The sequence below is a fragment of the Rissa tridactyla genome, chromosome 3 (genome assembly GCF_028500815.1).
Source record: "Rissa tridactyla isolate bRisTri1 chromosome 3, bRisTri1.patW.cur.20221130, whole genome shotgun sequence".
Lineage (NCBI taxonomy): Eukaryota > Metazoa > Chordata > Aves > Charadriiformes > Laridae > Rissa > Rissa tridactyla.
This window is the reverse complement of record NC_071468.1, coordinates 10143155-10154687: the sequence shown is the minus strand read 5'-3', so window position 1 is coordinate 10154687 and position 11533 is coordinate 10143155. Positions and strand designations below refer to the sequence as shown.

Genomic DNA, 11533 nt, shown 5'->3' with positions numbered 1-11533 from the left:
GCGGCTTGGCCCCTGCACCCCGGGAGGGTACAAAAGGAGGCCGGGAGCAGCGGGGTCAGCAGGTTCGGACACAGCCAGAGGCAAAGGAGGCAGCGGCTCATTGCCAGCTTCAGGCATCCTACTGCCGGCACCATGACCATCTTCTGCAGCCACTGCCACCGGCCGCTGCAGGCAGAGATGAGCTGCCTGCCCAGGCAGGGCAAGCAGGCGCCCAGTGCTTCGAAGCCATTCAGGTGAGCTCCCTCCCGCCTCCTGCCTACAGGGCTGCGATAGCCTCCTAGCTGGGGAAAGCCCCCGGCCAGCTTGCATGGAGCCCGATGGCCCTTGCAAGGGGCTGGCATCAGCTGGGGACAGCGGGGCTGCCAGCCAGCGCGTGGGGAGGAGGTGGGGGAGCTTGGAAGGGCAGAGGGATTTCAGGTGGTTGAAGAATAAAGGCAGATGCAATGGGCTGGGGTTCGTGTTCTGGCACTGGGTGCGGTTTCCGTCCTTGCGGGGTTTCGGGGGGACGTCGTGTCACTCAGACTCCCCCCTCAAAGCACAGGTCCTTGTCCAACCTGGCCCCCAGTGAGAGAGGCACCGGCCACACCAGTGGTGTGTCCCCCTGGGTAGCCATGAGCACCTCTGCCCATGCTCGCTGCACCAAAACAGCCACCAAAGGGTTGTTCTCCTCGAGGCAGCTGGCACGGGCACTGACCCTCTCTAGGGGACCATCTCCCCAAGCTTGTAATTCTCCCCATAGCGGTGGGAGGGGAATGCTGTCCCTCTCCCTCCCTGGACACATCCCCCCAGATGGCTGGCTTTGCAGGTCAACCAAGAGTGCCTCCAAGGCTCGCCGGGACCAGATCAATGTGGAGCTGCAGGCGCTGCGCTCCCTGCTGCCCATCTCCGCACGGGAGAAGGAGCGTCTCTCCTACCTCCACACCATGGCCCTGGTGTGCCTCCGGCTGCGGGGGGCTCAGCTGTTCCCTCCAGGTACCCACGGCGCTGCTGTGCCCCACGATGGCTTGGCTCTGCCTGGGGCACTGCTCCTGCCCCATCGAGACAGCGCTTCACCCTGTGCTCCCCCTGCAGACTCGGCTCCTCCTGTGGGACCGGCCCTTGGCACAGAGCTGCTCTCCCTGCTGCCGGGGTTTCTGCTTGTGCTCTCGGCCAACGGCAAGCTGGTCTACATCTCAGAGAACGTGGATCAGGTCCTGGGCCTCTCCATGGTAAGGCCTGTCCACCAGGCATTTGCAGTCTCTGTACCTGTCCTGGTGCCTTTATTGCATGCATGGCATGATGCCCTGGCAAATACCGGCCTGTGGCTCCAGCAGGCTGTGCACTCAGGGTGCCAGCCCATGGCCCACCAGGGCAGGGACAGTATGCAATGGCAGCCCCCTCTTTATCAGGTGGAGCTGCTTGCCCAGGGGGACACGGTCTTTGACATCCTAGATGGGCGAACGTGTGAGGACGTGCGCAAGAAGCTCCTCCTTGCCCAGGAACAGCCCGGCAGGGGTAAGGAAGGCCTCAGCTGGCATCTCACAGACGCTGCTGCCCTGCCCTGGCCCTTTGGGGCTGCGGTCAGAGAGCCAGGGCCAGCAGAGCAGGGGAGCCCCTGACCTGCTCCAGCCGGTCCGTTTCCCTGCAGAAGTCATGTTTGTCAGCGAGATGCGCACGTCCAAGGCTTTCCGGCTGCAGCACGGGGGGAATCAGGCCGTGGCAGTGCGCGGGCGCTTCATGGCCCTACGCTGGCCGGCCTCCCCCTCCACCACAGCCTTCCTGGCCCTCTGCACGCCAGTTGCGCGGTTGCCTGCAGACGGCGATGCTGGTTCCCAGGACGACCTATTCCAGAGCACGCACATCCTAGACATGATGTTTATTGATGTCACGGAGAGGTGAGGGCGCCTGCTCCCACCACACCTCAGACTGCAAGGATCATTTCCCTTCACAAATCCTGTTTGGGATGCAGGCTGGACCCTGCATGAGCAGTGAGACTCTCCTGGATGCTTCCCAAGCCTCTTCCCTCCCTCGTTTGCAACTCATTGCTGTAGCCCTGTTGTTCTGCTCCCTCCTCCATCATGCAACAGCTGCTCCTTGCTGACACGGTGCAGACCCTGCGAAGCACTCAGTCCCCACTCCCCTTGTCTTTCCCAGTGTCACCTACCACCTTGGCTACCGCAGGGAGGAACTGATCGGGCAGTCGTGGTACAGCCTCCTGCACCCCGAGGATGCTGACCTAGCGGCCGCCCAGCACAGGGCCGTGGGTGAGTGTCAGGCCTGGGAACATGTGTGTCTCCGTCAGGCTAAGCCTGAAACCTGGCTGTCCAGGACAACAGAAAAAAAGTGAATTTAGTCCTGCCCGCTGTGGCTCCTTGCTCCAAAAAGGACAAAGCATAGAATCGGTTCTGTGCCCCATACACTGTCTATAGTAAGGTCACAGGTAGCTTCTAAGCTTGGAAACATGGGCACCCTGATTTGCCACAGTGCAGAGAGGAGGGATAAGCCTGCTTGAGCCCCAGCTTTTTGAGAGGACAGGACTGTTACAGACTTGACTCCACTAGTTCTGGCTTCTGTCCTGCTGGGGCCAGAGCAGCAGACTGACTACAGGCCCTATCAGGGCAGCCAGCGGGGTGCACAGGCAGCATGCCGCTCTGCCCTAGCAGCTGCGGCAGCCGTGCCCTGCTGTAGGCTAACGCAGCCCCCTTGCCTGCAGTGCTCGGTGCCGGGGCGGCAGCAGAGACAGCAGTGCTGCGCCTGCTGCGCAGGGACTGGACCTGGACCTGGCTCAGCGTGTCGGCGCAGCGCGACTGCGGGGGCCACTCCATCACCTGCACCAGCCGCTGCCTCAGGTGAGGGCCCCAACGGTGGGAGGAGAGCAGCGCGGTACCGTGCCCTGGGGCCGCCCCTCACCCCCTCCCCCGTGTCCCCTGCAGGGAGGAGGAGGCGGCCTACCTGCGCGCCCGACACCACCGCCTCACGCCCCGCATCACCGCGCCGCCGCCGCCCGCGCCTGCCGCCGCCGCCCCCCCGCCGCCGGCGGGAGGGGAGCTCAGCCTGCTGGCCGCACAGCTCCGCGCCCTGGCCGACAGCCTCTCGCCGCCCGCCGCCGCCACTCCGGCCTGGCCCCGGCCCGAGGCCGCGGCCTTCCCGCACGACGCCGCCCTGGCCCGTCTCCTAGGCAACGCCATGGAGTGGGCGGGGCTTCCCGCCGCGCACGCGCACCCCCCGCACCAATAAACACTGCTTTCCTCCTTCCCCCGGCCTATCCGCTTGGGCTCTGTTTGCGCGTGCGCCGTTCCGCCACTTCCGGTCGCGCGCTCCCTCAGAGCGCTGCTTCCGCGTCTGCCGCCGGGCTGGGCGAGGGACCGAGGGGGACTGGGAGGACGGACGGACGGACGGACGGACGGACGGACGGACGGACGGACGGACGGACGGCTCGATATGCGGCCCCGGCCGGCACAGGCTGCAGGACGGGGAAGAGCCACCGCCGAGGAGGAGGAGGAGGAGGCCGTGGAGGGGCGGCTGCCGCCGCGCCAGAGCGCGGCCTTGGAGCAGCCCCTCCGAGGGCTGGAGGCGGCGGAGGAGAGCGAGAGCTCCTGCGACAGCAGCGACGATGGCGACAGCGGCGACAGCGACAGCCCCCCGGCGGCGGGGGCTGGCGGGAGAGGTAAGGGCAAAAGTAAGGCCCCGCCACCGTTCCCCGGAGGGCCCTGCCCGGGAGCTAGCAGTAGCTTAGCAAGAGGCGGGAAGAAGAGCAAGCGATCCGCAAAATAACGGAGGAAGGGGGGAAAAAGTGGCAGGAGGGACGATGAAATGGACTGTAGAGACGGCACGGAGAAGGGAAATTGTATTCTAGGAGGGGAAAGGAATGAAAAAAATAACAATTTGGGATATTAAAGCGTCAAGAAACAGTGCAAGAAACAAAGAAAGTAAGCAAATCTTGTCTTCTAATAAATATTTTGGTGGAGAACCCAAGAGCACAGAATTTAAGGATCATAGACTCTCCTTGTGCAGAGGCTGTCAGTAGAACCAGCACTTTTGAGAAGGAAATCAGTAACCTTTTCACACACACCGTTGCCAAATCTGCTGCCTATAAGGGAATGCCTGCTGGGACCGTTCATTTCTGCCCCAAAACAGGCTTGGTTTTTTTATGCTCATGTTAAGTGATGTTTTTTATCAATGTGAATGGCTAATTCAGTCTCCTAGAAATAGGTGGTAGATGTATTTCATGGACTGACACTACTGTGTGGAAAGCACTCTCCCCATTAGGCTCAAGGGTAGTTAAGTCTGGTCCGGTATCCTGTACCAGTATTGAAATATTTTATCAGTGGAAGCTCTGCATGCCTTTTCTCTGTCTGTGTCTTTTGTAATCCTTTGCCAAATGCTGCATTTTTTATATGGTGTCTTTATCTCATGTTCATTGACATCTTGTAAGCCTTTGCTATTTTAACAGCAATTGTTTTGGAATTGCAGCCGAATGAAGTATTGTAGCGCAAGTGAATGGTGTCTTGTCTGTCTGCATGAAATATTAGAGTGGCTTCCACATCATTCTTCCTTTCCTTTAGTGCTTTCTTTGTCCTTTTGACTGTCCTTGCTCAGAGTCTTTTGTTTGTCTGCCCAGTGATACCCAAATATTGCCCTATATAGTGTCTGATTGCTCTGTACCCCAGTAACTTGTATAATTAGCACAGATTTTTTTTTTCTATAGTGCAGCAGTCTAAACCTATCTGCACTGGATTTGAACAGCCTGGTGGCAGATGTTCTTATCTAAGTCCTAGAATGTATTGCTTTTCTTAAGTTCATGTGAACCCCAACAGTGCGATTACTTTAAGTTGCTGAACTGCTTGCCACTCAGCTCTTACCTGAATGCGGGCACAGTTCTTTGGCCTGAAGGTTGATTTCATGTTCTGGGCAGGCGGGCAACAAGTGATTGCACAAGACTGACACAGGGAAAGATGGAGAACCTGTGGGAGATCAGAAAGGGTGACAATGCTGTCATCCCTAAGAAGACAGGGGGTAAGGGTGTTAGTGGGAGCCCGCGAAAGAGAGGGTATCAAATTGCAGTAAGGTAAGTGGGAAGGGAGTTTTGGGGAAGCAGCGTACTGAAATAGTGCTGTATTCACATTTCCTTTGTCCCTTGTGCGGCAAACTGGATATACGGTGTTCCCTTATCCCTCCTCAGAGAGCTAATGAGTGTTGACAGAGCAGAGTTCCTGGCTGTTCAGAACAAGCAAAAAGAAAATGTTTCTCGAGGCAGCGCTTGGATATGCTCGTTATGTTTTCTGGATGATGTGAGTGGATTCTGAAGCAGAAAGTCTTGGTTGTTGCCAAGATGAGAGTGACTGGGATGACGAATCTGTGCTCTGAGCCAATGTGACTGACCTCATGTTGCTTCCTGAGTTTGGCAGCAGATTTGGGCAGACCATCCAGAAATGTGTCATGGGGCAGTGTATTGGGTTTGCATGGCAAGGTTTTGGTAGCAGGGAGTCTACCAGGGTTGCTTCTGTGAGAAGATGCCAGAAGCTTCCCCCATGTCTCATTAGTCTTGGTCAGGGCTCTATCAGCAACGGTGGTAGCACCTCTGTGATAACATATTTAAGAAGGGGGGGAAAATAACTGCTGCAGAACAGCAGCCAGAAGAGAGGAGTGACAATATATGAGAAACAGCCCGGCAGACACCAAGGGCAGTGAAGAAGGAGGGGGAGGAGGTGCTCCACGCACTGGAGCAGAGGTTCCCCTGCAGCCCACGGTGAAGGCCATGGGGAGGCAGGCTGTCCCACTGCAGCCTGTGGAGGACCCACCACAGGCAGGGTGTGATTGCTTTTGCTAGGCCACAGTTGGGGTGTTTTGTGCCAAATACATAATATTGCAAAGGCTTAGACTGTGTGCTTGTCACTGCTCAGAGGTGCTGAGCAGACAAACGCCACCCAGGTGGTGCTTGCCAAGACTTTCACCTTCAGAAGGGATCCAGTGCAAACCCTCCTGTTCCTTCTTGCCCCTACCATGATCCAGGGAACGGAATGAGCATATCCTAGTGTTGCCTTAAGAAATGTTTTCTGATTGCTAGTCCTGAACACCCGGAGGTGTAAATCCAGAACGCAGTTGTAAGAAAGGCAGATATTGCTTTTGCAGAGGAGAAAAGCCGTTTCCATCAGAGGTGACATGATAAGGGAATGACTAAGACAAAGACGCTCTAGCAAAGGCTTGTAGAACATCTCTTATCACACAGACAAAAGGACAAACTGATTCATACTGGATTAGTGTCTAGAAGGGTAGTCAAACATTTAACCAGGACTAATGACACTGCGCAATTTTTTACCAAAAAGGAAAGAAATAAACTAGCCAGATAATCCCTTTAGGTGTAGCATAAAGAGAAGTAAACAGAGGCAAGACATCCAGGAAGAATTTTAGGTGCCTCGGACAGACTGTGAACCCTGGAGTACCTAACCAATGGGAAACAGGGGAGGGGAAAAATTTGGCCGGGATTAGGAAATAAAAAGGTGTGTTTCAAGAACTAAAAGTGTGCCTACTTGTTAGGTTAGCCATTCTTGCAAGAATGTTCAAGCAAAATGTGCTTCGTATTGTTCACTGCCTGAGCCCTTGTTATTGGATAAGGAGCGTTTCTCACACATTGTTGGTAATATTTTTACATTGTGGTTATAAGAAGTGTTAAAGATTACTGTCAGTGGGGGGTATTAAAGAAACGTAGCAACAGAAAATTCCAGAAGAATATCTTGTGTGTTCATCAGCACTTTGGGTAGAATTGGTTTTGCTGTTTCTTCTGTTGTTTGTGTCAGCCTTCTAGTCAGCAGTCCCAGGAGAGAAAGAATATTTTATGAAACACCATGGGGAGCTCATGGCAGGGCTAGAATATGAAAGTGCTTTTTTTTGGTGTTGGGTTTTGGAGTTAGGCTATAAGCTATCCCTACTGGTAGTGAGATGGTGAAGGTTGAATGCCTGGATTTCAGTAGTTTATAGGCCTCTGGGGTGCTGAGGAGGCTCAGCCCTGGGAATCGCTTTGTTGCAGACTGAGCAGAGCTATGGCGGATATGCAGTGGGGAGAGACCGTCTCCAAATCTTAACAGACTGACCAGGTGTGAGGGATGTGATGATTTAAAGTCAATGGGACAAGAACAATCTGTTAAAGAGTCAGAACTGAGAGGTGACCCCTCAGAATTTGCAGTGTAGCCAAAATATACCCCAGTGCAGAGCTCGTACTGTTCTTTGTACCAGGTAAAAACTTTGAACTGGTCTTGTGTGTGCTACTGAGTGGAGAGAGAAGCAAAGACAGGTTGGGGAGAGGGGGGAAGCTATTCTAGTGCCAGAGACTGCAGTGATTAATGAGAGAGAAATCAAAGGCCAAGAGATGCAGTGGCTTCTTTCTGCCATGGAGTTGTATAGGGATGGCACCACTGTGCTTGTGTCATTGTTTCAGGCTCTGAGACATCCCCCTTGGGGAAATTTGGGGGTGGGAAGTGCCTTGAGAATCTGTTCTGTTCAGGTGTGTCCTGCGCTCTCTTCCAGATCAATCTGACATGTCTTTTGAGGAACTACTGCGAGTGCAGAGTGATACGAGAACAAGAGTGTGCAAGCAGGTGACCGGTGGGAAGAAAACTGCAAAACCTACCAAAGCCACGGTGAAGCAGCAACAAAGCAAAAAGGGGTAAAGAGGTTCTTTTGTCATCAGAAAAATGTGCATGTGTGCTCTCTGCACTCCAGAAGTTATGCTGTGAGCTCCTCGCAGTGTTGGCATTGCCTTGGATGTAGATCTCGTTTAATGTGCTATGCAATAATGCCTTTCACGGTAGCGTTTCATTTGGGAATGGTCTGTTGCTGGTTTAGAGCTCTTAATATCCTATCCTGTTCAAATCCCCAGCAGCCATCTGTTAATTGATAGTTAAATTGGCACTCCATTCCTTTACACCCTGTGTATTAAGGCACTTTTAACCCATGGCATGCTATGCTTCTCTTTTAAGCTGTAGGATAGTGCTTTACTTGTGTCCCCTGGGCCCTGGTATAGTCACCCTGCAGTTTTCTAAACCCCTTCCAGTTTATCATCATCTTACGCCTGGCTCCCACTGGCTGGAGTTGCAGTGACAGACAATTGTTCCGGAATTTCATTCATCCTTCTGCTATTGTATAATCTGTGGCTTGTCTGTGTTGATTTTTCACTTCCTGCCCCCGGCCCCGCAGTGCTTACCATCACAGACTTTTTCCTGTCCTCGGTGGTCTTTACATCTCCTATTTGCGTACTCTGTAGGTGCTATTGATGTGGTGACTATAAAATGTATTCAACACAACAAAAGCTGTCAGATCTTTTTACAGTCCTCCACAGGCTCCAGCTAATATACCATTACCCTTTATTTGCAGTAGTTAGCTGGGTTTCAGTCCTCAGAGTCGTATCTAAGTGTTTTGAACAGGTTTCCTCTGTTACACTGGCGTCCCTAACCTATTTCTGAATCTCTGCTGAACACATGTTTTTCTGCTGTAAACAGTTGATTAGAATAATGTTTCTCTTTACCTTTTACCCAAGAGTCTGGGGGATTTTGTGTAGTGCAACATCTTCACATGGTGTCTCTATTTCTGCCATACAGTTTGCATAATTCCATTATTTAATTCCCCTAATCCTTTAAGTGATGCGTCACTGTAAATCCCACATGCTGTTTCTCTCATGCTTTTGTTATGGAAGTGAGCTTCTTAAAAGAAGGACTTCAGGGAAATCCTCCGGAACGGAGCTGGCATCAGTGATGCTGTATAAAGCTGACTCGAGAGCATTGTCCAGGGGTGTAGGCACATCAGCAGACACGAAAACACACTGAACGCTGCCTTAAGTGGGATTTGGAAAATTTACTTACTCCTTCGGGTTTGTTTATGGTCCTGCCCTGGTGTTATTGTGTTGCTGAATGCAGGTATAATGCCCACATTGTGGGTACTCTCAGTGGGTGGTTCGCAGCTCTTTTTGTGTTTTTAATAACTTACCTGATGTACTGACAAATCGCAGGTCACAGCATCCAAGTAATACGGGGAGAGGAACACCCTGTTCTCACACCTTATGCTGTCCCCCTCGTACATCTAAAGCGTCAAGTCTAAAGGCCTGTGTTGTAAGGAGAACTCGTTCACTTAATTAACTCTTCTGGCATATGTACCATAAACTGTACAGCTCTTATCCTGGGGCTTGACCTTTTCTTTACATGTGTTACCGTATACTTTCTTGCTGAGCCGGGCCGCAGCAGAATTGGCCTGTCTTTGTAACTATCAGCTGGGTGCAAAAATTCCCAACTTTGGTCTCGCCTTTCAGTGTAAGCATTAGTCAAGGGTGGATGAGTTGGTGGGCCAGGAATAGAAGAGAGTTGTTGCATGATGAATGAAAGCATGGAGAGGGGGAGGAATAATTGAGTACGGTGCGTTGACTGATGTGGATGGTGGGTTTTCACTTGATACAGTGGGGCTGTATCAAGTTTTGCATAGGACTGTTTTAACCATGCGTTTATAGATCATTTGATTGTAGGAGCCTTGTCTGGCTCTTGACCAAGTCACCTCTGCTCTCTGTAGGTATCATGGTGAAGATTGAGTGGGAGAGTCTGCTGTTCTGGAACTGTGCAGTAATGTTCTCCTGAGGGTCTGGTTAACCTCTTGACATGTTAGCCTGGACCTCATTCTGTCCTCTGCTCCTCTTAAGTGCATTTTTCTCTTTTTCAGGCCATTGGAGATGTCTTCCAAGAAGCGTGTACCTTTTCTGCGACAAGTCGTCTCTGTTACAAAGAAGGTGGGTGCTCCCCCTCCCCAGTTCAGGACCTGCCCTAAGTGATGCTAATAGGGCCCAGACATGGTAATGGGGCTGCTGAAGGTGACATAGGCTGTTTCTGGAGGACAGGGCGTGAGCCACTGTCTGGTGAGTGCAGGTAGTGGTAGTGTGTTTCTGGGGAGAACGAGAGATTGGGCGCAGAAGCGGCTGCTGTCTGTATAACCTGCTGCCTGGCATAATGCACAACTTGAGGAGTAACTCAAACATTTGAGACCCAACTGTTTCTAGAAGATGTAATGGCTGCCACCAATGAGAGTTGCACTGCAAGCTGTGCTCATTGTTCAGTGCTAATCACATTGGAAGTTCAAATGTCCATCTAGTTTCTAATCTGAATATAACTTTGGCTTATCATTGTTGAATCATCTTAATATGTTAATTTTCACAGTTAAAGATCTCTTTTTGTCTCTCTTTGTATGACGTGACGCAGGTAATCTGAAAATCTAGATAGGTTTGGATTCCCAGATCCATCAACTTGACAACACGTGTTCAGCCAGCTCTTGGTCTGGGAGTTGCAGGTGTTTGGAGGCAGGACTCATGCTGCCGATCCTTGGATTGGCTACTCCTGGGTGGTAGACTTGCAGATGGAAATGCCTGTTGCTTGGTAGGCTGGATGCAGGCATGATGTCTTTGTGAGGGACTGACACCTTGATTATTGGAGTCAGTCTTTGCCAGCTGCAGATGTTTTCAATGGTGGATACATAATATTCCTAGTAAAAACAAAAAATGGCAAGGTCTGATCCATGGAATAAGAGTAAAGCTTAATGGGGTAATCCTGTCCACAGTTCTTATCTTTTGTCTTCGCTGCCTTCAGGTCCACAGAGACCCTCGATTTGATGACCTGTCTGGAGAGTATAATCCTGAGATATTTATGAAGACGTACAGCTTCCTGGACAGCATCAAGAAGCAGGAGAAGGAGGTGATGCTGTGTGCTTGTCCTTGGCAGGAAGAACCTTGCTCGGCAGGGGCAGCTTCCGTAAAGGCCTTTCACAGTGGAGGTGGCAGGCAGGCAGTCACACAGCTTTCTGCTCTCTTCTTCAGATGATTCAGAAGCAGCTGAAAAAATGCCGGAATATGGAGCAGAAGGAGAAACTTCAGCAGCTCCTGAACCGCATGGTGAGTTCCGTGCAGAATCTCCTCTCCTGCAAGGCAATGCACTAGAAGAGAGGATGTGTGGGGTCTGCCTAGACGCTTACTGACACGGGCCATCCTTTCTGTACAGACACAGCAAGAACAGGCACAGAAAAAACAGCAGGAAAGGAGGGAGAGGGAGCTGTCTTTGAAGAGACAACAGAGGGAATTGGCCAAGCGGGGAAAGAAACCCTTCTTCCTAAAGAAATGTAAGTACTCGGTGTGAACGTGCTGCAGAAAGACTTAGAGGGAGTACTGCTGACGGGGCTCCAAGCACTGGAAGCGAGTTGTCCGTAATATTCCACAGAGCTGTTCAGGGATTCTTCTAGCGCTGGTACTCAAGGGACAAGCCAGGCCTGGAGCCAGGGAAGGAGGGGTGAGGAGGGGCTGGTCTGTCGAGATGATTCAGGCTTCAGTTTAAAACCTTGCTCCCCTCTCCTCTACAGCTGAGAAGCGGAAATTGGAGCTAGCCGAGAAGTACGCAGAGCTGAAGAGGAGTGGAAAGCTGGAGAGCTTCCTGAGCAAGAAGAGGAAGAGGAATGCCATCAAAGACAAGCGCCGTCTGCCCTCACAGAAGGACTTGTGACTGCTGGACGGACATGCTGTTGTCTGGCACTGGGC

General features: G+C 52.3%; 2 protein-coding genes across 2 annotated transcripts; both read left to right on the top strand.

The window, feature by feature from the left end:
* The first annotated feature begins 439 nt into the window (after nt 1-439).
* LOC128906774 (neuronal PAS domain-containing protein 4-like) lies at nt 440-3216 on the top strand. Its single transcript, XM_054194643.1, has 8 exons — nt 440-972; nt 1072-1208; nt 1389-1494; nt 1628-1874; nt 2134-2243; nt 2693-2828; nt 2913-2987; nt 3069-3216. Exons 1-8 carry the CDS (start codon nt 444-446, stop codon nt 3214-3216), a joined length of 1488 nt encoding a protein of 495 aa, XP_054050618.1. The 5' UTR covers nt 440-443.
* A 204-nt stretch (nt 3217-3420) lies between these two features.
* On the top strand, nt 3421-11498 carry RRP36 (ribosomal RNA processing 36). Its single transcript, XM_054194642.1, has 7 exons — nt 3421-3646; nt 7504-7642; nt 9679-9745; nt 10596-10700; nt 10823-10897; nt 11004-11121; nt 11359-11498. The coding sequence occupies exons 1-7, from the start codon at nt 3421-3423 to the stop codon at nt 11496-11498; spliced, it is 870 nt and encodes a 289-aa protein (XP_054050617.1).
* The last annotated feature ends 35 nt before the right edge of the window (nt 11499-11533 follow it).

Coding starts and splice junctions, on each gene's coding strand:
- LOC128906774 (XM_054194643.1), top strand. CDS start 444: ATGGGCTGGGGTTCGTGTTCTGGCACTGGGTGCGGTTTCCGTCCTTGC. Junction 1,495..1,627: donor CCAGGAACAGCCCGGCAGGG/GTAAGGAAGGCC, acceptor GTTTCCCTGCAG/AAGTCATGTTTGTCAGCGAG. Junction 2,988..3,068: donor ACCGCGCCGCCGCCGCCCGC/GCCTGCCGCCGC, acceptor CCTGGCCGACAG/CCTCTCGCCGCCCGCCGCCG.
- RRP36 (XM_054194642.1), top strand. CDS start 3,421: ATGCGGCCCCGGCCGGCACAGGCTGCAGGACGGGGAAGAGCCACCGCC. Junction 9,746..10,595: donor TCGTCTCTGTTACAAAGAAG/GTGGGTGCTCCC, acceptor CGCTGCCTTCAG/GTCCACAGAGACCCTCGATT. Junction 10,898..11,003: donor AGCAGCTCCTGAACCGCATG/GTGAGTTCCGTG, acceptor CTTTCTGTACAG/ACACAGCAAGAACAGGCACA.